The sequence below is a fragment of the Microtus oregoni genome, unplaced genomic scaffold (genome assembly GCF_018167655.1).
Source record: "Microtus oregoni isolate MIOR12 unplaced genomic scaffold, Mior012 000105F_ref0000443, whole genome shotgun sequence".
Lineage (NCBI taxonomy): Eukaryota > Metazoa > Chordata > Mammalia > Rodentia > Cricetidae > Microtus > Microtus oregoni.
Window position 1 is genome coordinate 3,253,078 of NW_024544720.1, and position 25,572 is coordinate 3,278,649.

General features: G+C 41.5%; 1 protein-coding gene across 1 annotated transcript in view; it reads left to right on the forward strand.

The window, feature by feature from the left end:
* The window catches only part of LOC121443342 (GREB1-like protein), a 253,801-nt gene that overhangs the window by 170,912 nt on the left and 57,317 nt on the right, over nt 1–25,572 (forward strand). Inside the window, exons 8-11 of the mRNA XM_041645069.1 lie at nt 20,467–20,583; nt 22,010–22,129; nt 23,096–23,233; nt 25,067–25,252. Coding sequence (XP_041501003.1) covers nt 20,467–20,583; nt 22,010–22,129; nt 23,096–23,233; nt 25,067–25,252 — 561 coding nt within the window. The remainder of the gene's footprint in view (nt 1–20,466; nt 20,584–22,009; nt 22,130–23,095; nt 23,234–25,066; nt 25,253–25,572) is intronic.

A 25,572-nucleotide genomic window follows, 5' to 3' on the forward strand; every position in this document is an offset into this window, starting at 1 on the left:
TCCATGAACTCTTAGTGTCTACAGAACATCTATCCAGGACCTTCTGGCTTTCAGAGTTTCCTCTGAGAAATCAGGTGTAATTCTGATAGGTCTGCCTTTATATGTTACTTAGCCTTTTTTCTTTGCAGCGTTTAATATTCTTTCTTTATTCTGCATGTTTAATGTTTTGATTATTATATAGAGAGGGGCTTTTTTTTTAATCCAGTCTATTTGGAGTTCTGTCAGCTTCTTGTACTTTCATAGGCATGTTCATAGGCTGGGAAATTTTTCTTCTGTGATTTTGTTGAATCTATTTTCTATGCCTGGACTTCTACTTCTTCTATCCCTATTTTAGATTTGGCCTTTTCATGGTGTCCCAGATTTTCTGGATATTTTGTGTTAAGAATTTATTGGATTTAACATTTTCTTTGACCAATGAATCTATTTCCTCTATCATATCTCCAACACCTGAGATTCTGTCTTCCATATCTTGTATTCTGTTGGCTGTGCTTGCAGCTGTAGTTCCTGATCATTATCCCAGAATTCCCTCAGTTTGTGTTTTCTTTATTGCCTCTGTTTCAATTTTCATGTCTTGAACTGTTTCTTTCACCTGTTTAATTGTTTTTTCTTGGTTTTCTTTGTGTTCTTTAAGGGGTTTGTTGATTTCTTCCAATTTTTTGTTTGTCCTTTCCTCCACTTCTTTAAGGGAATTTTAATTTTCTCTTTAAGGGTCTCTATCATCTTCATGAAGTTATTTTAAGGTTATTTTCTTCTGCCTCATCTGCATTGGGATGTTCGGGTCTTGCTAGTATAGAACCCCTAGTTTCTGGTGGTACCATATTGCTCTTTATATTGTTGAATGCATTCTTACACTGCTGTCTGCCCATCTCTTCCTCCAGTGGGTACAGGTGGAGTCTGTGCTTCAAGGGGTTCCTCTTCCTCCTATTGGTGCAGGTGGGGTCTGTGGCTTAGGTGGCTGTTCTTCCCCGAGGTGCAGGTGGGTCTGTGCCTTTGGTGGATGCTGGTAGGGTTCTGATACTTCTCCAGGTGTAGGCGGGGCTAATGGTTCAGAGGTGGCAGATGTCACGGGGGATGGTTGGTAGTATGGGGAGGCTGCTTCCAGGTCTCTGGGGCTTTGCTGGGTGGGGATAGGGCATGGGATGTTCCTCCGGGGACGAGGGGCTAAAGAGTAGGGTCGTCCAGCCAGGGACCCAGACACTTAGCTCTCCAGGTGCGTTCAGGGCCAAGGCTCTGGTGGGCACAAATGCTGTGGAGAATGATTGGGGTCTGGAGAGGCTGCTTTCAGGTCTCTGGGGTTTTGCTGGGTGGGGATGTGGCACAGGATGTGCCTCTGGGTACTATAACCTAGAGAATAGGGCCCTCCATCTGGGAAGCCAGATACTCTCCAGGTTGGAGTGCAGCCAAAGCTCTGATGGTCTCAGATGCCGTCGGGGATGGTTGGGGGTATGGAGAGGCTGCTCCCAGGTCTCTGGGGCTTTGCTAGGTGGCGGTGGAGCATGGGCTGTGCCTCCGGGGTCTAGGGCTTAGAGAGTAGGGCCCTTCAGCTGGGGAGCCAGATACTCACCTCTCCAGGTTGGGGTGCGGCCAGGCCTCTGGTGGTCACAGATGCCATGGGGGATGGTTGCCGGTATGGGGAGGCTGCTCCCAGGTCTCTGGGGCTTTGCTAGGTGGCGGTGGAGCATGGGCTGTGCCTCCAGAGTCTAGGGCTTAGAGAGTAGGGCCCTTCAGCTGGGGAGCCAGATACTCAACCTCTCCAGGTTGGGGTGCGGCCAAGCCTCTGGTGGTCACAGATGCCATGGGGGATGGTTGCCGGTATGGGGAGGCTGCTCCCAGGTCTCTGGGGCTTTGCTAGGTGAGGGTGGGGCACAGGATATACCCCCGGGACTATGGCCTAGAGAGTCCAGAAGCAATTTTTTTACAAGTGAGTATTCTAAATGAGTTTATAATTCTATACTTTGGAGCCTGTGATGGTAGGGTCTGGCTGATTACTGAGATACACTTAAAGCACCTTCCTTGTTGCTGTGATATTAGGTGCTTGGCTTCTCTTTACTGGCACTAATCTCTTTTTAAAATGCATGCTTACATACACACACACACACACACACACACAATTTCTCTCTCTCTCACACACACACACATACACACCCCCTTTACTTGCCTATAACTTTCAGTTTGTCCCTTTGCTTGTCCAGATTACATGCTTTTCAAAAACTCTCCTCTGCTTTTATTCTTAATTCTCATTATAAGTCTAACTAAAAACTACCAGCAATAACCATGCCATAATCTGAATGCTAATCCTCCTTGAAATTTCCTTGCCAAGTTGAGAAGTTTGTCACCTTTCAGCTCAGCCTTTCAGTTCTGAAACATGCAGAAAACGTAGACAAGTTCTTTGCCAGAAGGTAGTACATGTGACCTTTAGTAATTCCTAATAGAATCCTTCTTTTCATTTTAAGCTTTATCAGCAAAGTCTCTACTGCCCACGTCTCAGTGTCTGGTCCTCTGAGTTCCCACTACAGTTGACCACTGACTCTCCTTATGCATCTCAGGGCCTCTTAGCCCAAATCCCCAAATTTCTCATTTTGCTTTCCTGCTTATTCCAATACCTGAAAGATGTATGAAATATGGGTTATTAGATTTAATTTTTATTTACATCTTATTTTAGCTCTGAGAGTATTATTTTATTGGTGTGTACAACTTTTCCAAATAAAGAATTGCGTTTATCCACTATTAGGCCAAAGATGAGCTACTCAAGGCATGCCAAGACCAGTGATACATGACTTTGAAGAAAATTGTATGACTTTGTGGGTTGGCTCAATTTTTGTCTCTCTAGGTCATTTCTCCATAGAAAAATACTATGATTATGTTGTATGATTTGGTATAAAAATAAATATGTTAAAATCATACATTGAAGCCCTTTCTTAGTTGGGAATGTAATTCAGTCATATACCACTTGCCTTATGTGTATGGGGTCTTGATTTGATCCTCAACCCCACAATAAACTGAAACGTTTTCCTCACTTCTTCCCTTATGATTTTAAATAAATAACTGAAACATTCACGTGAATACTCAAGGGCCTGTGTCTTTTGTGTATAATGAGTTCATTCCCATGATTAGAATTAGAGCTATTGTCTATGAAATGGGATTTTCCCCTCTGTGGGCTACTGTAGGTAGTAACTTCCTTACTGTTGTAGCCTTGTGTATTAGAGAAGTGAGAACAGCAGATGAGACCCATTACAGGCCAAGCCCAAGGAAGTTCACTAACAAAGATGGATTGGACTTAGCACATGCATAGACACAATGGAGCCAGAAGAAAATCCAAACCCAGATTCACATCACATGTGTGTATTTCAGACTTAGCCAGAGCAACCTGCTGATCAGCAGGACATTTATGTAAGTGGTACCCAGAAATTAGAAACCTTATATAGATGTGAAATAAAAGAGGTTTTATTATATACAAAAATAAATCCCAGGTAGCTAGCAGATATAAATGTAGAAATGCACAGAACTTTTGGAAAAATATTTAAAATATGATTGCAGGTCTGGGAAGGATGTCTCAAAAATAGAAATACATAGTGTTGGTTGAAAGAGCCACAAGAAGCACCAGAAGAAAAATAAAAATAAAATCTATAAATTAGAAAGCAATAGGAATATGTAAAACTAATAGAGAGCTAGTTCAAGGGGAAAATGACACCTATGAATTAATAGGAAAAAGACAAATCAATACAAAGATATGAGAAATTATATTAACATGCACCTCATAAAATAAGAAACCTGAATAGTTAACAAACACATGGAAATATAATTACCTACTGAGGTAATTAGCAACACTACATTAAAAATAGAAGAAGCTGCTGGGCATGGTGGCGCACACCTTTAACCCCAGCACCTGGGAGGCAGAAGCAGGCGGATCTCTAAGTTCAAGACCAGCATGGTCTACAGGGCTTCTCCGTGTAGTCCTGGCTGATCTGGATCTTGCTCTGTAGACCAGATTGGCCTTGAACTCAGAGATCTGCCTGCCTGTGCCTCAAGTGCTGGGATGTCTGACTCCATCCTATACTTCTTGATCTCTTGGCTTTGCCTCGATTTCAGGGCACTGCTGATGTTCTGAGTGTGTAAATGGTTCCTGACATGCTGAGTCCAGCTGCCCTCTTATTCACAGCTCGTGACTTTGCTTCCAAAGCCCTGTACACTGGACTCCTCTGCCCCTCCTGGCAGCTGTCTCGAAAGCAGTCTGTATGAGAAAGCATCATTTGACTAACCTGAAGAGGTAGCCATGCTTCTCCCAATCTGTGTGTGCCAAACGACCTTCTCTGCTAAGTGTGGATACACTTTGGCAAGCATATCTGTCCACCCCTTACAAGATATTGAGACCATGTGGCCTCTTTCCTTTTTTTTTTTTTCCTGTAAACAACTTAGGGGCAGGATTTGTATCTTTATGTTTTTTTTTTTAACTTTTTTTTTTTATTGAGAAAAGAAAAAAAAAAAACAAATTTCCTCCTCCTCCCAGCCTCCCATTTCCCTCCCCCTCCTCCCACCCTTCTCCCCCTCCCCCCACTCTTCTCCCCCTCCCTCTCCAGTCCAAAGAGCAGTCAGATTTCCCTGCCCTGTGGTAAGTCCTAGGTCCTCCCCGCTCCGTGCATTTCTAGGAAGGTGAACATCCAAACTGGCTAGGCTCCCACAAAGCCAGCACATTACGTAGGTTCAAAACCCAGTGCCATTGTCCTTGGGTTCTCATCAGCCCTCATTGTTCGCCATGCTCAGAGAGTCCAGTTTTATCCCATGCTTTTTCAGTCACAGTGCGAGGTTTTTTTTTTTTTAACTTTTTTTTAACATTTTTTTTATTGAGAAAAGGAGAAAAAAAAAAAACAAGTTTCCACCTCCTCCCAGCCTCCCATTTCCCTCCCCCTCCTCCCACCCTTCTTCCCCTCCCCCCACTCCTCTCCCCCTCCCTCTCCAGTCCAAAGAGCAGTCAGGGTTCCCTGCCCTGTGGTAAGTCCTAGGTCCTTCCCCCTCCGTCCATTTCTAGGAAGGTGAACATCCAAACTGGCTAGGCTCCCACAAAGCCAGCACATTACGTAGGTTCAAAACCCCGTGCCATTGTCCTTGGCTTCTCATCGGCCCTCATTGTTCACCATGCTCAGAGAGTCCAGTTTTATCCCATGCTTTTTCATATTGTATCTCAGAGCCAAGCACAGTATCTAGCATTCTGAAAATGTTTGATAGTTCAAACTGAAATGCTTACTTATTTTTATTATATTATTTCAAAAGATGATCTGAATCACTGGTTCTCAACTTGTGTGTCTCTATCTCTTTGGGGTCCAATGACCCTTTCACGAGGGTTGCATATCAGATATTTACATTACAATTTATAACAGTTGCAAATTTTCAGTTATAAAGTAGCAATGAAAATAATTTTATGTTTGGGAGGGTTGCCATAACATGAGGAATAGTCTTAAAGCATCTCAGCATTAGGAAGATTGAGAACCACTGGTCTAGATGAACACAGACTGGTGTATACTGAAGAAAAAGTCAACGTTTTTTCATAAAAAAAAGTGGGATTTTGATACATTTGTCTCTATTTTTAAATTGTACCAATATTTTCATAGTTTAAACACCTAGAACTGATCAGAATTAAGCTAAGTATATAGATGATGTCTGAATTTTACTGATTTCTCAGCAGTCTTCATCTTTATAGTGTTGAATTATCTTGGATCAAGAAATAAACAAGCTAGCTAAAAGATAGAGCAAATATATTTTTCTTTATTATAAGGGGCAAACTCACAAAACAGGAACAAGCAGTCCAAGCTCAGATGTGTAGAGCAGGAATCAGAAAGAGAGAGAGAACACCTGGGCTGCATGGTGTTTTTCTCTGGGTACCAGAAAGCCATGTCCTAACTTGGTCCCACCTCTTAAAGATAATTGGCTGACAAAGATTCCCCATTACTTCCCCCTTTTGTCTAAATAAGAGTGATCCAAACCCAGTACAAAGCTATATACAATAGGAACAGATATCAAGTATAAAATTACAAGCAACCTAAACAATATTAAGCAAGGAATACATGACAAATGTTTTAATAAACATTTTATTCTAAGGAGTCTAGGCCTTGCACAAAAATTGGCTTGTCTAAATCATAAGAGGAAGGTAACTACGACTATCTAACTTCAACCCCATCGAAGGCCTGAGAAGGGAGATGATATTACTTGAGTAGTCAGGAAGTGCAATCAAGCAGCTTCCAAAGCAAGCAGTATATGATAGAGACAATTTGCTACCTGAGCAATCACCCAAAGTCTCATTTACATTGTTGAAGCAACCAACTTTGGCTAATGCCTAGCATAACTGACAAAACATTTTCAGAGGCATGGAGAATTTTAGAACTGTCTTACCCTGTCTTGGCAGGAGCAAACGTGTCTCATGTCAACAGAACCCTAAGTTATTAAAATGTCATGTTCTACAGATCCTTGAAGTGGGTGAAGATTACCTATCTAGACAGAATGCAATCTCTGTGTATTGAAAGATCCTAATTAATCTGACTATATGTATTACAAACATGAATAACTATTGACCTATAATACTTAATACCTGTATAAACTTAAACACTAAAACTTGATATCAGAATATTAAATAATCTGTAAACAAATGTACAGCAAATAAGGACAATGACCTGAAAATGTAAACATAATGTAAGTATCTTGATCAGAGGTAAGAATAATATATAATGCAATATGAAAATATATCCTAGAAATTGTATCAATATACAAAATGTCTTAAACAGAAGTAGAAACATGCATGTATACAATCTGACAAATAATTTTGCATAGGTGTACAAATACTATAAACAGAAATAACAAATATAATTTGAACTTGTATCAATATACAAAACTATACCAATGTAAATTATCTATAAATAATAGCTCACAAGTATTAACTTTATTACCCACTATTATTATTACTGTGAATAAGTTCACACTAAATTATCCATTATCCCATTTAATTTTTCCTCTTTTTTGGGAGGGTACATAGTTTCCATCCCAACCCTCTATCTTATACAAGGAATAATCAACCTCTCAACAGTGTCCCCAACCCTGAGGACAAACTTTGTTGGGAGAGGGGACATCATCTACTAGAATTACTTCTAGCTGCCATGGGAGCATCTATTCCATTATCCAGACCAGTATAGTTTTTTACAGTAGGCAATGGGTATTTTTTTTAGTTTTTCTAGTGAGACATGCTCTCTACAGTAACTAGGAATGATTGAACTATGTTTGTCATGGAGACTTGCTAGAGGCCCCCAAGGAGTTTTCCAATGGTATTAGGCTGCCTTGTCTGTCTTTTGTTGACCTACATTTATTGGTCCAATATTGAGCTTTGCCACATCCCCTACATATACCTGAAGGCTGAGTTCTTCTGTTCTTGCCATTCCCAGAGGAGATGTTATTCCTAGAAATTCCTTGTCTACAATCCCTTCTCAGATGTCCTATTCTACCACAGTTAAAACATTTGGCATTTTGGTGTCCCCTCATACCATTGGAAATTGCTTCTTCTACCTAAGCTTTAGTACTATAGCCAAATGTCTCAACATTCATTGTATATAAGATCCATTCACCTATTGGTGCTGATCTGACCTTTAAAGGCCCAAGGATCTTTTTGCATTTTAAACTGGTATTCTCAAAAGTCAGATTCAATTAATACATGTCTAGCTTCTGGATCTGTTACTACTATTTGTACAACCTTAATTAATCTTTATATAAAGTCACTAAAGGGTTCTCTCTGACACTGTTTAACCCTAATATATGATTTAATTCTCTTTCATGGTTCCTGATTCCTGTCCCAAGCATTTAAAGCTGATGCGCTACATAGGGACAAGGTGTGTTTATCATAAAGAGCCTGATCCTGAGGATCAGAGTAATGTCCCTTGCCCAGAATTTGACCTTGGGAAACCTCAAGTCCTTTTGCTTTTCCCTGTTGTTTTAAATTTTTTCCTTCTTCCCTCCAATAACATTTCCAAAGAAGCTGCGGTTCATTTTCTAGGACAGCTGAGATTAATTGAAGCCAGTCTTGTGGGGTTGCCTTATTGCTTGAAGCATATATTTTGACCTTTTCCCTAATGAAGGATGAATGTATTCCATAAGAAACTATTGCTTATTTAATTTTCTTTAGATCAGTCATATGTATGGGCTCCCACATATATTCTTTGACTACCCTTGGGTACTTGATGCCAGATGTTCTTTCCGATGATATCACTGGTTAGGCACTGAGAACTCTGGGTGAGCTATCCTGGAGTTTGGTCCATACTGATGAGGCTAAATTTTGTCTTTGTACCTTTTGTCCCTGGTCATCAAATACGATAAATTCCTCAATCTTTTCAAATCTTTTTACCACTGTCTTTTGTAAAGTCTGGATGTCCTGTCCAGTGTTCTGTTCTAATGCCCTCATTGAGGATTCCAAGGTGTGAAGTCTGTCCAGTAAAGATAACATCTCATCCTTGGATGTAATTTTTATAGCATACATATTACCTTCCTGGAGAGACATTCTAGCTGTCAATCTATCATAACCATTTGACAAATCCTGATTCATACATTCAACAGCACAAATTCTCTCAGACAGTGTCTCAGCAACCTCTGTCATTGACAGGTTTTATTTGCCAAATTGGTCATATTCTTCTCCAGAGTGCTGAATTTCCCTTTTAGTTGGTCATTATCAGTCTGTAAAGAGTGTATCATTTCTAAAAGTGTCTCATTCTTGGCCCTGTTATCAAACCATGCTTTTAAGGAGAAAATATGAAGGACAAAGCTAATCCCCAGAATCAAATAGAGGGATGTAGACGAGAAATCACATAAACCTTGCATAATATCATACATGGTATAAGTAAAAAAGCTGTTGAATTCTTGTATTATCATTTTATCTGTCATATTTCCCTCTTAAATTATGAATTTATAATTTATGATTATAAATTATATTTTAAATTATAAATCTTACCTGTAATGAGTTGGAGTAGGTACAATAACCATTACTGCCAGTAGGTGTTGCAGCACAGTTGTAGCCACATGGCTGGCTTGAACTTGGTTATAGCATTAAATACTGAAAAATATGCTCAAATTAAAAACAGTTATTCAGTGTAAATCACAGACTGTGTGCTCTTTGGAGGTCCCTGACTGGTCAGCAGCTACACAAGTACAAGGACAGCAAGGCAGCAATGCTGGCAGAGACATCCAGAGAAGCCCGCATCCTGCCTGAGCTTCTACAGAGTGCTGGGAAAGCTGGACCCACAAGCCAACTGAGCAGTAGCCAATAGCACAGGTGTCTGAGGACCTGGAGTGGCTCCAAGATGTTATCGAGGCTAGTGGCTACTCAGGGTCACTGCACGGGAATCCTATACCCAAATCACATGGAGCCTGGTGGTGACTGGCTGAAGCTGCAAGGGACCCGAGCCCCATGTTGGATGCCAACCATTGAATTATCTCAGATCAAGAAATAACCAGGCTAGCTAAAAGACAGATAGAGCAATTATATTTTCTTTGTTATAAGGGGAAAACTCACAAAACAGGAATGAGAAGTTCAAGCTCAGATGTGTAGAGTGGGAACCACCGAGAGAGAGAGAGAGAGAGAGAGAGAGAGAGAGAGCACCTGGGCCATGTGGCATTTTTCTCTGGGTACCCAGAAAGCCATGTCCTAACTTGGTTCCACATTTTAAAGATAACTCTTTGACAAAGATTCCCCATCAATATAGGAAAGGAATAAAGGCCAGGGAATAACTTCAAGAGTTTTTGAGATAGTTTCTTGTTGGCCTGGTGTTCTCTGAGCAGGTTATTCTGACTAGCCAGCAGCTCTGGGGAATCTATCTGACAGAGAAAAAAGTAGGAGGGAGGAATTACAAAGAGGCAGCAGGAAATTTTAGGACAATAAGCATACAAGTGTGTCTGTTTTTTTTCCTCTTCCTTTTGTTAAAAATATTCTTTTCTCATGCAGTCTATCCTGATTATAGTTTTCCCTCCCTCTATATCTCCCAGTTCCTCCCCACTTTCCTTGCCACCTGGATTCACTTCCTTTGTGTCTCTAAGAGATAACAACCAAACATAACCAAATAAAATATAATAAACTAAAACAAAAACTATCAAGTCAACGTTGGACAAGACAAACCAACAAAAGGAAAAGAGTCCAAGAGGAAGCACAAGAATCAGAAACCCACTTGTTCACATACTCAGGAGTCCCATAAAAATACTAAACTAAAAGCTGGAATATAAATGCAGAGAACCTGGTACAGACCCTGCACATGCTGCCTCAGTCTCTGTGGGGTGATACGACCATTGAGTGAGAGGGTCTTGTCCTCCTGGTGTCCTCCATCCCCTCTGGCTCTTACACTCTTTCTGCCTCCTCTTCTGCAGGGTTCCCTGAGCTCTGAGGGTAGGGATTTTATGGAGACTTCCCATTTAGAGCTGTGTGTTCCATTCTCCCTCTCTCTCCTTGTTTAATGTGCGGCTGTGGATCTCTTATGTTTTCATCTGCTGCTGAACTAAGGGTGTTTACTATTTTACCCATAGGCCCTAGCAAAGTTCTTAATCTGTGAGAATAGCTCCATAATTGTTTAATTAGCAAATACAGGCTGAGCAGTGGTGGTGCACGCCTTTAATCCCAGCACTCAAAAGAGAGGCAGAGGCAGGTGGATCTCTGAGTTCAAGGCCAGCCTGGTCAACAGAGTGAGTGCTAGGACAGCCAGGGATACACAGAGAAACCCTGTCTTGAGGAGAAGAAAGCAAAATAGAGGCAGCAGTGGAACTCAGGGTTATAGGGACCAGAACATATCTCTTAGATTAGATCATTGATAACTTTACCAAAACAGTTATATTGGAATAGAATTCTACCTTTTAAAAATCACTATGTGAGCCAGTGAGGTGGCTCAGCTAGTGAAAGTGTTGCTGTCCAGCCTGACTATCTGACAGTCCCTAGGTCCTACCGTGGGAAGAGCCAACTGGCTCCTACAAGCTGTCCTCTGACCTACTCCATACGCATGCTGTGGTATGTGCCCAAGTGTGTACACACATAAAATAAATAATAAATAAACTAATATATGTCAGGAAGTTGAAACCAGGAGTAGAGAGATGGCTCTGCAGCTAGAAAGCATGTAATAGTCTTCCAAGAGACCAGGGCTCAGTTTCCAGCACCCACATCAAGCAGCCGGCAACCACCTCTAACTCTAGTTCCAAGGGATCGGAATCCTCTTCTGGCTTCCTCTAGCACCAGCAGACACATAATGCACAAACATGCATGTAGGCATACACATGTACACATGAAATAGAAATAAGTCTTTTTTAAAAAGTTAAAATCACTGTGTGTAACTCAATACTGAAGTAAACGTTCACTTTATATATTTGATAAACACTTCTGATACCAGTTGTCAACTTACATGTAAGCATTTTCGCTTTATTGATTTAAAACAATTTATTCTAATGTTTTGTAAATTTAATATTTTTAAGAATACATATTATATTGGCTAGTTTTATGTCAACTTGGCACAGCTAGAGTCATCAGAGAGGAGGGAGCCTCAATTGAGAAAAAGCCCCTACAATATTGGGCTGTAGGCAAGCATGTAGGACTTCTTAACTAGTGATCAGTGCGGGAGGGCCCAGCCAGTGGTGGGTGGTGCTATCCCTGGGCTGGTGGTCCTGGGTTCTATAAGAAAGCAGGCTGAGAAAACCATGAGGAATAAGTCAGTAAGCAACAATCCTCCTTGGCCTCTGCATCAGCCCCTGCCTCTAAGTTCCTACCCTGCATGAGTTCCTGTCCTGGCTTCCTGTGATGATGAACTGTGAGGTGGAAGTGTAAGCTAAATACATCCTTTCCTCCCCAACGTGCTTCTGGTCTTTGGTCATGGTGTTTCATTGCAATAGAAACCCTAACTAAAACAGCTGTGTGCACGTGTTTATACTTGTGTACGTATATGATATGTTCTTATGTGTGTAGTAAGTTTCTCTTCCATGCCACCTGGTTTCTACATGCCTGCCTGCAAGCAAGACAATCACTGCAAACCATTTCTTATGTGCTTGTTATGGCTCTAAGCGTGATGCACTGAACCCGTGAGACAAAATAACCCTTCTCTCAAGTGGCTCCTGACAGGTGTTTGTTCACACTCATCCAAATGATGAGACAGCTTTTGTCTATTTAATGAAGCAGAAATACAGATTCCTCTTGATATGCCTTGCTTGCTCCAAAGAGCAGCTTTGACCATTGCCTGCATCTCTCCCGGTTGCTGTGTCTGAGAGGTCTGTCCAGGGAGAGAGCTTCCTCACTGGCTTTTAGTGCAGTGTATTTAATGCTGCCCAGATGTACTGTAATTGTTTAGCCTGACCCAGTGCTGGAGGGTGTTTACATTGTTTTCTAAAAATTCATCAGTGAGTAACATCAAACATGTCATTTCTTACTTCTCTATCAGTGTCCAGAAATTGCTGGGCTAAATATGTACTGATCCGTTGATTCGGTTTCCAGGGAGACTGAACTGTGTGTCGGGGTAGTTTGTATGTGCTGAAGTAATTAATTATGAAAATTTTTAGATTTGTGTCACTCTGATGGGAATACTGATATCTGAGTGTGGTTCTGACTTACATTTCCCTTATCCTGACACTGACTCACTGAAGCTATTTAGCTTTTATATAAAGTCTGTTTGTATTGTTTGCCTTTTCCTTTTTTAAAATTGTTGATATGGTTTGGAGCCTAATAAAGTCAGAGCCGAAGAACATGAGTGTTATATTTTATTTGGGAAGTGATCCCTGGAAACAGGAGTAAGCCAGTGTAAGAGTATGTTTTCTCTGATTGTTAGGACCCAGAAAGGCCCGGGTCTGTCAGATTCATTAAAAAACATGCAGAAGGCCTTCCAGAATTGTCTTCTAGAGATGGGAGGCCCTGGAGCTCTGTTCATGGACGCATTAACTAACTGAGAACTGCCTCTGAGGCACTGTACTCCCTCACAGTTCTGGACTGCTTTACAGGATTCAAAGCCCTTGATGGCCTTGAAGAACCAGATGTGAACTTATAGGAGTCTTTCTCCAAGAGAGTGAGTTCACAGGGCACAGTCCACTGGGATGCCTGCTGACGTGGAAGGCAGAGCAGGGAGACCAGGACAACAGGCAGTGGCTATGTTCTCTCGGATTCTACTAGCCAGGCTGTCACTTACATGAGTTTTCTTTGCCTTATAATTTTTACTTCCAGTGTTTTTTTTTAAGATTTATTTATATTGGGGAAGTACTTGCAGAATTTTTGAATAATGGTTTTATTGATATTGAGGTGTAATTTATATACCATACAATTCAGCCATTAAAAGTTTGCAAGTCTATGGATGTAGTGAGTTATTGGTATATGATCTCAGATAAAGCTCGGGAAACTCTTGGTCCTCCTGCCTCGGTGCCCACCCCGAGAAGAACCCTCACAATTCTTACTTAACTCCTCCTCACCCACGAGCAGCCCCAAGTCTGCCTTCTGTTTCTGCTCATTGTATACTTAGGGCATTTTATTGACATTTACCAATTGTCTTTCATTTGACTCATTTGTAGCATTTGCTGATGATCCATTCCTTCCCTGATAAATAATATTCTGTTGTCTAAAAAAAAAAAACTGAAATTTGTTTATGCATTTATCAGTTAGTGGGTATTTATGTTAACGTGGAAACTTATGGGAATATCAGTGGGGCTCACAGGAGGACATCATGGAAGGATGTTAAATTCTCAGCCAGCAATCAGTCAACCAATCAAATGAAGACAGTTCTGCGATGGACATTCACGTGCAGGTTCTTAGACGTGTGTTTTCACTTCTCTTTCATTTCACGCCTGGGAGAGTTCCAGGACATACATTAAGGGAGGAGTGGAGGAACCATTTGTCAGCAAGGCTGCCCCCTTTTGTACTTTGACAAGCAAGAGGTCCAGTGTTGAGTCGGGGCTGCTTCCTTCACCTTTTATTACTGTATCCGAGTGTTCTCAGAGGGGGCAATTCTCACTGTAGTTTTATTACTGTATCTGAGTGTTCTCAAAGGGGGCAATTCTCACTGTAGTTTTATTACTGTATCCAAGTGTTCTCAGAGGCAATTCTCACTGTAGTTTTATTACTGTATCCGAGTGTTCTCAGAGGCAATTCTCACTGTAGTTTTGATTTGCACTCCTCTAGTTTCTAATTAGGTTTAGCAGTTTTGTTTCTTTCTATTTTTGTTTTTGTTTTGTTATTGTTTTTTCAAGGCAGTGTTTCTCTGTGTGGCCCTGTAGAACTGTAGAACTGACTGGCCTTGAACTCAGGGATCCACCTGCCTCCACCTCCTGAGTACTGGAATTAAAGGCATGCACCACAGCCCAGTTTACTGTTTTTCACATGCTTATTGACTGTGTGTGTTAATAAATGCTTATATAATTCATTTGGCCAATTTTTGGCTGACTGTTTATGTTTTTATAGATTTATGAAGACTTTATATATTTTGGGGCATAAATCTTTTGCAAAGGTTTTCTCCCATTCTACAGATATCCCCCCAAGGTGTGCACCACCACACCCAGCTCTTATGATTATGTGCTTCGCAGCACAAAGTGTTTCTGTTTTGATGAAATCCAACTCATTTCTGTTTTCTTTTGTCACCTATGATCTTGGCTCATACCTAAGAAACATTACCTAATTCAAGGTCAAGAGCATCTTTTCTGTATTTTATGACGTGTCATAGCTTTAGCTATTACATGTAGCTATTATATATTTTTAGAGACAGGGCCTCACTATGTCACCCTAGTAGGCCTACAACTCACAGAGATCCCAGCTATTACATTTAAATCCATTTTAAGTTAATTTTTGTGTGTGATGTGTCCATTGAGGACCATTATTTAGGACTATGCAGTTATCCCCAAACTAGTGGCTGAAAAAAAATTGTTTTCTTATCCAGTGAATTTTTTAAACACTCTTGTCAACATTCAATTAATCATAAAATCAAAGATTTTAAATGGAATTTTCTTATGTGTGCATCCTGTGCCAATACCACATGTATATGGTTATGAGGTTCTGACATGGGAAAGTTAAGTTCTGTAGCTTTGCAATTCTGTTTATAAATTATTTTGGTTTCCTTGAGTCCCTTGTGTTTCAGTGTGAATGTTAGGATTGGCTGGCTAATTTCTAGGAAGAAGCAGGTTGGAATATTGGTATAGCTTGCTGGAAATTCTCAGAACACTTGGGCAGTAGTACTATCTTATCATTACTAAGTCATATGCACATCGTATCTTTTCATTTACTAGGTTTTTTTTGGCGGGGGAGGCTTTTTTGTTGTTTTTGTTGTTAGGTTTTTTTTTTTTTTTGAGACAGAGTTTCTCTGTGTAACCCTGGCTATTCTGGAACTCACTCTGTATATCAGGCTGTACTGTACTCTGACTCAGAGATCTGCCTACCTCTGCCTCCCAAGTGCTGGAATTAAAGGTGTGCACCACCACTGCCTGACTATTTAGTTTTCTTTAATATTTCATAGTATACATTTTTACTTCTTTTGTATATTTATTCAGTTATAATTTTAAAACTTTTACAAATATGATTTAACACTGAATGATCACACTAAATACAGTCAATAAATTTAGATACTACATACTTTATAACAGTTCACTGTATTTTATTGTGTGCATGCCAACAAGTTCAGCTGTTTGCATGAGTGCTAGAGACCTGACCCCAGGTCTTCATGTTTGTCATTGTCCACTGTGTCTACTGAGCCATCCCCCTGCACCAACACCCTTTTAAAATATCATATTTTCATTGATTCTTTGAGGACTTATTATGTGCATATACTACATTTTGATCACATTCATCCCCCACTCTTCCCCTTACCTGCCTTTGGGTACAGTCCTTACCCCTCTGGCTCCTCCCAACATCAGAGCCTCTCTCTCTCTTTTTTTATTTTATTTTATTTTATTTTATTTTATTTTGGTTTTTTGAGACAGAGTTTCTCTGTAGCTTTAGAGCCTGTCCTGGAACTAGCTCTTGTAGACCAGGCTGGTCTCAAACTCACAGAGATCCGCCTGCCTCTGCCTCCTGAGTGCTGGGATTAAAGGGTGTGCCACCACCACCCAGCTAATCTTTTTCTCTTTGCTCTGCAGTGTACTCATGTCTGTCCTCCATAGTATGGCAGCCCTACCAGCTACTCTCCTCCCCTAGCAACCATCAGCTACCTGTAGTTCCTCAGCTAGGGTGGGAGCTCATGAACCCCTTCCCCCATTTGTGATGATTTTAGGCCTATGTGGCTTCAGCTGCTGTGAGTTCGAGTTCTGCCATATCTAGGAGACACCCAGGCCTGCCTAAGCCTCTGGCCCCTATAGTTTTCCCATCCCTTCTCCCATGATATTCCCCTTTTTTCTTTTTGGGGAGCGACATGGGAACGGCCGTTCCATTCTGACTTTCTCTGCTTTGACCAGTTGTGAGTTTCTGTGTCACAGAGGGTCTTTGAGGAGGACTGAGAGCTCCCGAGCCATAGGTTTCTGTCAGGTTTGCAGTACCACGCAGTTCCTGTGTGTGTAGAGGGCCTTATATCCACACAGAAGGCAGCTGGTTATCCCCATAGCATTCATATTGCTATTGCACCCATGGCATTTCCCATCATGCTGGTCATCACTGTGACTCTCAGGGTTCACTGCTGGGTGAAATGACTGGTGGCTTTTCTCCCTCAACAGCTGGCTCAGCACCTCTGATACTGAGCTAGGCAGCAGGGATCCCACCCATTTTTTTTGAGTTACCATCTATCCCAGGCTGGCCTTGAATTAGCAATTCTTGTGTGTTACCCTCGCACATGCTTGTATTACAGGCAAACCTCATAGCACTTGTAAATCCAGTGCTGGGAAATCATACCCAGGAGCATCCCTGTGAGGCTCACTAGCAATTAGCCAAATCAATTAGCAAACCCTGTCTCAAAACCTAGAGTATACAGCAGTTGAGGTAGATACCCGACATGACTTTTTCCCTCCACACATGCATGCACGCATGTGCACATGCATATTCTTACACACGTATATATTCATACACATATGACTGCACACATGTGCACATGCATATTCTTATACATGTATATATTCATACACATATGACTGCACACACGTGCACATGCATATTCTTACACATGTATATATTCATACACATATGACTGCACACATTTGCACATGCATATTCTTATACACGTATATATTCATACACATATGACTGCACACACGTGCACATGCATATTCTTATACACGTATATATTCATACACATATGACTGCACACACGTGCACATGCATATTCTTACACACGTATATAGTCATACATATATGACTGCACACACGTGCACATGCATATTCTTATACACATATATTCACACACATATGACTGCACACACGTGCACGTGCATATTCTTACACACATATATTCACACACATATGACTGCATATATTCATACACATGTGCACATGCATATTCTTACACACGTATATATTCATACACATATGACTGCACACAAGCATGGACACAGAAAAAATTTATCTGTACAGAGATGGCTACATCTCATTAAAATGTGTTTTTGAAGGAATCGTGGGCATAATTTAGATATGGAACATAGATATGAACCCAATGACAGGTCATCTGAGTTTGACCAGGTAATGTATTATGTGGATCAAGTGAATTAATATATTTGAAGTACTTACAGTAGCACCTAACACCTAGTACATTTTTGTTAAGTAGAAAATAAATAAACCTGAATTCATAGAAATTGACCTTTCTAAAGCATCTCAATAGTTCCAAGAAGAAGCTAAACCCTCCCTCTTGCTTTCCTCAGCTCACCCATGCCAAATTAACTTTCTTCCTGTATATATAAATGCTTGCTAATTAAACACCCTCTCTCATTTTAAAGATTCACCAGCTCTCAGTCGAGCTAATTCTGCAATCAATGTAAGTGGCGCTCAGGACCCGACCCGGAATGAGAATGTTGTGAAACCACTGCCTTTATCTTTGCAGGTTGTAGGAAAGACTTTTGCTGCAGGTGATGTTTTCCTTCCTTACTACTTTTTTTTTATTTTTGGCAAATACCAAATGACTTGTGTGAACTTTAATTGACAAAAGCAAACACTCCAACACTCCTTCTGCCTGCCAGTCAAAGATGTCATGGAACTGCCTAGAATAATGCAATACTGGACAAAGCTTTGCTCTCTCTGGGCTCCAACCAGAAGAGTCAAAATGACATTTTGTTCACAGAAGACTAGAGTCTGATTTTGTTCAACAAACATTTTTTTGTGCTCCTGCTGTGACTAGCACCTGAGATTATAAAAAAAAAAATAATGCCTGACCCCAAATGTCTCATAATCCAGTGAAGGTGATGAAAGATACCTGATGAGGCAGGCTATGAATGAAGGATGGAATCCTAGAAAAATCCAGAGCTTAAGGAGAAGAAATAGTAAGACAGAGACCGGTCATTCTGGACATGTTCCAAAAGTTAGACACAACTGTTGACAGAAGCCGCCATGATTTTTACTCCAGCCCAGCGACTCTTGCAGTATTTACCTCCTAGTTAGATTTTAGATATGAAAAACTAAAGTCAAGTTTTCACAATGGTGAAAAAATTAATGAAGTGATAGATCAGTAATCAAGGTGGTTACTAAAATCATCCAGTTGACTCCATAATGCAAGAATTAAACTCAGCAGTTAAGAATGCATGCTGCTAGTCAAGAAGTGGTAGCACACACCTTTATTCCAGCACTCAGGAGGCAGAGGAAGGTCAATGTCCATGAGTTCGAGGCCAGCCTGGTTTCAGAACAGCTAGTTTCAGAACAGCCAGACTACACAGAAAAACCCGTCTTAAAAAAACAAACAAATAAACCAACAAAAAGAATGCATGGTGCTTCTGGCAAGGGATGGGAGTTTGGCTCCCAGACCTACCTCAGGCAACTCACAACTGCCTATAATTCCAATACAGGGAATCTGATGGCTTCTTCTAGACTCTGTGGTTACCACATACATATGCACAAGCCCACACATAGACACATAATTAAAAATGAAAATGAAAATTTATTTGTTTACTTATTTTTATTTTGAGATATGGTTTCTCTGTGTAGCAGTTCTGACTGTCCTGGAACTCACTTTGTAGACCAGGCTGTCCTCAAACTCAGAGACCCACCGGCCTCTGCCTCCTGAGTGCTGGGATTAAAAGCGTGTGCCACCGCACCTGGACCCTAAAAATGAAACTTTAAAAAAAGAGAGTTAGGATGACAGATTCTGAATCCCTACTAATTGTTCCTAACATCCTCAAAAGAGAGGAAAACTGTCCATTTTTTGCTTCCTGGTGGACATTTAAAGCTGCCTTTGAGATTCTTTTGCAAAAAACAAAAAAATAAATAAATAAATAAATATGAATTTGACTAGGCCTCTAACAATTAGTTTATTGGAAATACAGTGGGCACGTGGGCATTCAGTGACACTAGAAACATTGAGTCAGCAAATTCTTCAAGACTTTTCAGAAGGAAAACAATCCCAAGAAGTATTTGTTTAAAAGAAAAGAAATCCCTTTAGACTACGGAATCTGAGGCGGCTGGAGAGATGAATCCATGGATGAGAGCGGCGATGGTCTTGGTCAGAGACCCGAGTTCAGTTCCCAGTGCCCACAGCAGCTAGCTCACATCTGCCGATAACTTCAGCTCCAGGGTATCCAGTCTCTCTTTGGACATAGGTAGTACACGTAGGTACACACACACATTAAAAATAATAAAAGTTAATCTTGTATTTTTTTAAAAAGCCTGAAATGTAGGTCACCTAAATTCAAACATAAAGTTCTTTTTTGAATTTCTTTAAACTATTTCTGAGGTAACTGAGAAAGTTTAGAATACTGGTGGGATAGTTGGTTATATTAAATTATTAATCACTATTGATTTTAAGTATAATAATTTTATTGCAAATTTATTTTAAAGGTTCTTTTAACAATATCTATAGAAGTGCTTATCAGTGAAATTATAGCTGGCTAGGTTGCTTCTGACTAAACAGAGCACTGTGCATCTGTGCCGGGAATCAGGTCAGAGTGCAATGGACAAGACAGGCGGCTGCATGATACCAATGCTGGACCTGGGCAGTGGGTGCATAAATATGCATTGTACCGTTCTCTCTCCTTTTGTATGTTTGGAATTTTCCATGAAGTAGAATTAAATTCTATTAAATTTTCCCTCATATTTACATACTATCTCCAAAGACTTCTTCAAAAAAATTCTAAAAGATTTCTCAGGGTCCCAGGAGATTATTTTTGGGTACACCTAGTTTTTTAATTTATTCCAGTCATTTTCTTATCTGACAGTTAAGTTTAATGAAGCTGATTGTTCTAACAGTTGTAGTGGTTTTATGCAACTAGGCTGAGTACTGTCTGTGAAGTTTCCATGAATCCTCAAGTGTGAGGTTTACCAGATGTCTGCTGCTTCACAGTATCCTCCAAACCTCTGTTCTAAAGTGTTGTTTTTCTGCTCTACAGAAGCAGCCAATGGGACCAGCAGCCATGGAGGGAAGAGTGGCACATCCAGTTCCATGCCAACTCGCTCCGGGAACTACTCTTTGTCACCAAGACCTACCTACACATCCATAGACCAAGGTACTCGTGTGTGTGTGTGTGTGTGTGTGTGTGTGAGAGAGAGAGAGAGAGAGAGAGAGAGAGAGAGAGACGAGAGAGACGAGAGGGAGAGAAAGAGAGGGAGGGAGAGAGAGACGAGGGGGAGAGAAAGAGAGAGGGATGGAGAGAGAGAGGAGAGATGGGGGAGAGAGAGGAAGGAGAGACAAGGGAGAGAGAGGGAGAAAGAGAGGAGAGAGGGAGAGAGAGGAGAGAGGAGAGGGAGGGAGAGAAAGGAGGGAGATAAAGGAGAGAGAGGGAGAGAGAGGAGAGAGAGGAAGGAGAGACGGGGTAGAGAGAGGAGAGAGAGAAAAGAGAGAGGAGAGAGGGCGAGGGGGGAAGAGAGGAGAAAGAATGGGAGGGAGGTGAGAGAGAGAGAGGAGAGAGGAAGAGAAAGAGGGAAGAGGGAGGGAGAGAGGGGAGAAAGAGGAGAGAGAGAAGTGAGGAGAGAGAGGGAGAGAGAGGGAGAGGAGAGAAAGAGAGGGGAAGAGAGAGAGGAGAGAGAGGAGAGAGAAGGGAGAGGGGAGAGAGAGAGGAGGGGGGAAAGAGGAGGAGAGAAAGAGGAAGAGAGAGGAGAGAGAGAGGGAGAAAAAGGAGAGAGAGAGGTGAGAGAGAGGGGGGAGCTGTGTACTTACTTACAAGTGAGTGGAGACTGAAAGTCTACATTGATTGTCTTCCCCTGTAGCGTTCCACATTATCCTCTGAGACAGGGTCTCTGGCTGAGCTCAGAGTCCACAGGTTCAGTAGACCGGCTGTTCAGTGATCCCCAGGATCCTCTGGTTGGCACAGCATTGATTTTGAGGCATGTGCCTTTGAGCTTGGCTTTTTTTTTAAGATTGATTCTGAAGGTTATTCTCAGGTCCTCATGTTTGTGTGGCACTTTACCAACTAAAGCATTCCATTAGCCCAGAGCTACAGATATTTCAACAGCTAATTATCCAAACACACATTGTAGAGCCTTCCCTTTGCTTAAACTTGCTTAACTGTTAAATGTCTTGGTGATTCTATGTGGTTAAAACTAACTGGGAAATAAGTGTTTAATCAAAATTATAGTGAAGAACCTTGAAAACTCACATCTTTTACTTACCAAAGCACAAAACTCTATTTGAAAAGATTTGTATGACACAAGATACTTTTTTTTAGTTTACCAAGTAGATTTTCCCCATAACTTAACAGAGATGTCAATAGAATCAAATAATCTGTATAAACCGTAGCATGTAAAACAGCACGTGGTTGCAGCTATTGGTGCAGTGTTGAATTGTTAGCGTGACTTTTTTCAACTCTACCATTGCCCGTAGGACAGTGACTTGGGCCCTCCTAGCAGATCAAGGCAAAGACCCTATGATCCCTTGCTGTTCTTTCTTTCTTCTCCATTGCTGCAGACAAAACTGTATTTCCTTTTTGTTTTCAGCTAATATGTTCATTTCTGGCCCACCAAAGAAACGACACCGGGGATGGTATCCGGGGTCGCCCGTCTCCCAGCCTGCTCTAGTTGTGCCTGTTCCCACAGTTCGCCCTCTTTCAAGAACTGGTGAGATTTTAACTGAAGATATAGTTAAACGTTTCTCTTTTATTAGCAGAGATAAGTTCTGTTCCTGCCCTCCATCAGCTATTGTGATTAGTAGTATTATGTAAGGGTATTGAGAGTGATAGTTAATATTTTGTCTCCATAACATAGTCCTTCCCTATAAGTTCATGTACTATCACAGTTGATCTTAGCCTTGTCATTGATTGTATACATTTGTTGTATACATGCATACATTTGTTGTATAGGGTCTGATGCAAACAGCGTCACCCCACGGGCACATTTGGACTTGCTTTGTCAGCAATGGTGTGAGAGTTGGCCTTCTAGGATTTGTTCTCTGTATGATGCGTCTTGATTACTTTGGCTTCATGGTTTAGTCTATGCCTATAATAGGAAGAGTTACCTGGCTCTCCTTCATACTAACCAGACTGTGACCAAAGGTGTCCACAGCTAAGTGTTCAAACATTTGTCTACCTGTCCCTCTAAGTAGACAGTAGCAAGTGCTCCCACCCCAAAACCTTTTTAATTTGCTTAAATAATTTTAAAAACTGATAAAAAAAATCTCACATATGCAAAGAACTATGGCATTATGTTACCACAGTTGCTTCCAGGTAGAAATAATTAATAATGAATATCTCTGTCACATGTTTCTGTTTTCAGCTTCATGTAATGGAAAACCACACCTTTGGTCACTAGGGCATAGTAAATATAAATTGCACAGCCAAATCCAAAAGTTTGCTTAGAAGAAGCCCTCAGTGGTCATTATCCAGAGTGAAATGGTTGTGACTGATTTGTTTTCTTACCTGTTTTCTTCTAATTTTCTGTAATGCGTATGTAAGTGAAAAGGAAACCATACGCAATGAACTATTAGAGTTCTAACATTTCTGAAGTATTAAAACTGCACTGGCTTCTGAAGTTTTCCAGTTAGCCCCTAAGCCTAATCTTTCTTGTCAAACCATCTTGTCTTTCCAGAGCCCCTCTTATCTACCCCAGTTCCACAGACCCCGTTAACTGGAATTCTCCAGCCTCGGCCTGTCCCTGCAGGGGAAACTGTGATTATTCCTGAAAACCTGCTGAGTAACTCAGGAGTTAGACCAGTGATCCTGATAGGTAAGGGAGAAGAATTCCATCGTCTAGACTCCTGTGTCTCCAGCCCCTGGTCTGTGGGTTCATTCACACACCCATGAGTATGTGTATTTGTCTTTATTGATTGTATCAGCTTTCCTTGGCCAGTCCCTTCATGCAGTATTAAGCATCTGGTTTGAAGCTGAGAATAAAACTCTTTCCTTCGAGAGTCTATGTGCAGTGGGGAGTTAGGAAAGAACAGTTCTACACGAGGATAACATCTTGACCCATTGGACTATGAGAGCGGGTACAGCTTCACAGCCAACAGCTTCAGGAAGTCTTAGAAGAGGGGGTTTACCTCTGTCTGGAAGGGTCTTAGAAAACCATCAGACCCTGAGATTTGAGCTGTGTGCCAAAGTTTGCTCAAAGTAGACAGATTGCGGAAAGGGCCAAACCTCAAAGCAAAGAAACAAACTAAGCCAACTGACAGGCCTCACATCAGAACACCAGGCTCGCCCTGGGGCATCTATCTCTGTGAGTCAGCATCTTTCCTGAGCCATCCTCCCCCACTGCTGACTGTCCATGAAAGCAGAAGGTTGTTTAGGAGTCCAAATTCTAGGATTCCAACTCTTACATTCTCCAATAAGTGAGTACCTTTCATCCCCATATCTGAAGGCCTCATAGGCAGGCAGGTCTAGACCAGAGGGAGGCTGTCTGTTTTCTTTCCATGATAAAGCAGGCAGGGGGCCTTCCATGACTCACTGCCTGCTCCTTGTCTGCTCCTGTGCCGGCCTGACTCTGTTGACTTGGCTGTTTTTACTTCAAGCTTTATCAGGTCACCCTATCCACTGATCCTGGGACTGGAAGTATTGGGGGAATCCCAGTGTTTAAATTCCATATGGCTGGGGAGGTTCTTGGCATCCGCATGATGCAGCTAAGCCTTAAAAAGATGAGGAATGTGGGCCCTTTGTTCTTTTGACACTTGACTTTTAGAAAGTCTCACAGAGGCCAGGTGTGGTGGCATATGCCCTTACTCCCAACATGGGAGGTCTCTGTGAGTTCAAGGCTAACCTGGTCTACTTATTGAGTTCTATCTAGAGCTACTTAGTGGGACCCTGTCTTGAAAGAAAGTCTTGCAGAGAGGGGTGCCTCTCTTTACTGCACCACCAAAGCAGGTACCTTCTCAGTGGACTTCTCTCCTATATAAGGTACTTTACAGAATCCCCTGACATTCAGAAAAAAAAAACTAATAAAAAACAACACCAATGTAGAGGCTAAAGTGCAGACAAGTTGTTGAAAGCACTGCTGCTTTTGTAGGGAACCCACGGTCAGTTCCCGTACCATCCTTAGCTAGCGTTTCCGGGGATCTCTTCGGAACTCTGTGGGCACCAGACACACACAGTGCACAGACATACATGCAGGCAAAATATTCATCCACATGAAAGTCTGAAAAAATCAAGCACTAATATAGAAAAATAAGTAGGAGATCTCTAAGTGTTTACTGCTCGTTAGCAGAACACTGGCTTATCAGTGAGTTTGGCTTAACTTCCCCCATCTCCCAGAACACTGGCAAAGTGAGATGCTGTCATATTTGTTTTCTCATCTGAAAAGAAAGTTGATCAGGAACTATTTATCATTTCATAAATCCTCTGTAGAAGAACTATAGTGTTCACAGTAACCTTCTGTGGAAAATTGAGGTGTAAGTGGAGTGGCCCCTCAGTTTCTATAGAATGTGCAGCATGCGGGTGAATTCCCTAAGGCGGCCTTCTGGGGGGCGGGGGGGGGGGGCAGAGGATTTCTAGCATCCTTGAGTCTCGCTGAACTGCTGTGCCTGACTGGAACTCAGAAGTGCCTACTGACGTGTTTCTTTTGGAGCAGGCTATGGCACTTTACCCTATTTCTATGGAAATGTTGGTGACATTGTTGTGAGTCCTCTGCTGGTGAATTGTTACAAGATCCCCCAGCTGGAAAACAAGGATCTGGAGCAGCTGGGGTTGGCTAGCACCCAGCTCCTGAGTGTGGAAAGCATGATCCTTCTGACCATACAGTACCTTGTTCGGTTAGGTAAGTTGTTCTCCACAATCATGGACTAGGAACCTTTGAAATTGTCTGTTTGTTTGTTTTTCTTGGAATGCATTGTGTCCTTTTCAATTCCTCTGCCTGCCTGACTCATCTTTCCAGTCTTCTGACTTTTTCCTTCCCTTTTCTCCACGCTTGTCATAAAAGAAACAAATTGCTCCCCCTACTGTCGAGTCTCAAGATGCGCCCTAACCCTTTCGGAAGGAAGGCCTTAGGAAAGGGGGAAGCAAAGGTCATGAACCTCTGAACCTAGGTGAGTCCCTGCAGAACACTGGTGGCTCAGCAGCATTTACATTAAAATGCCC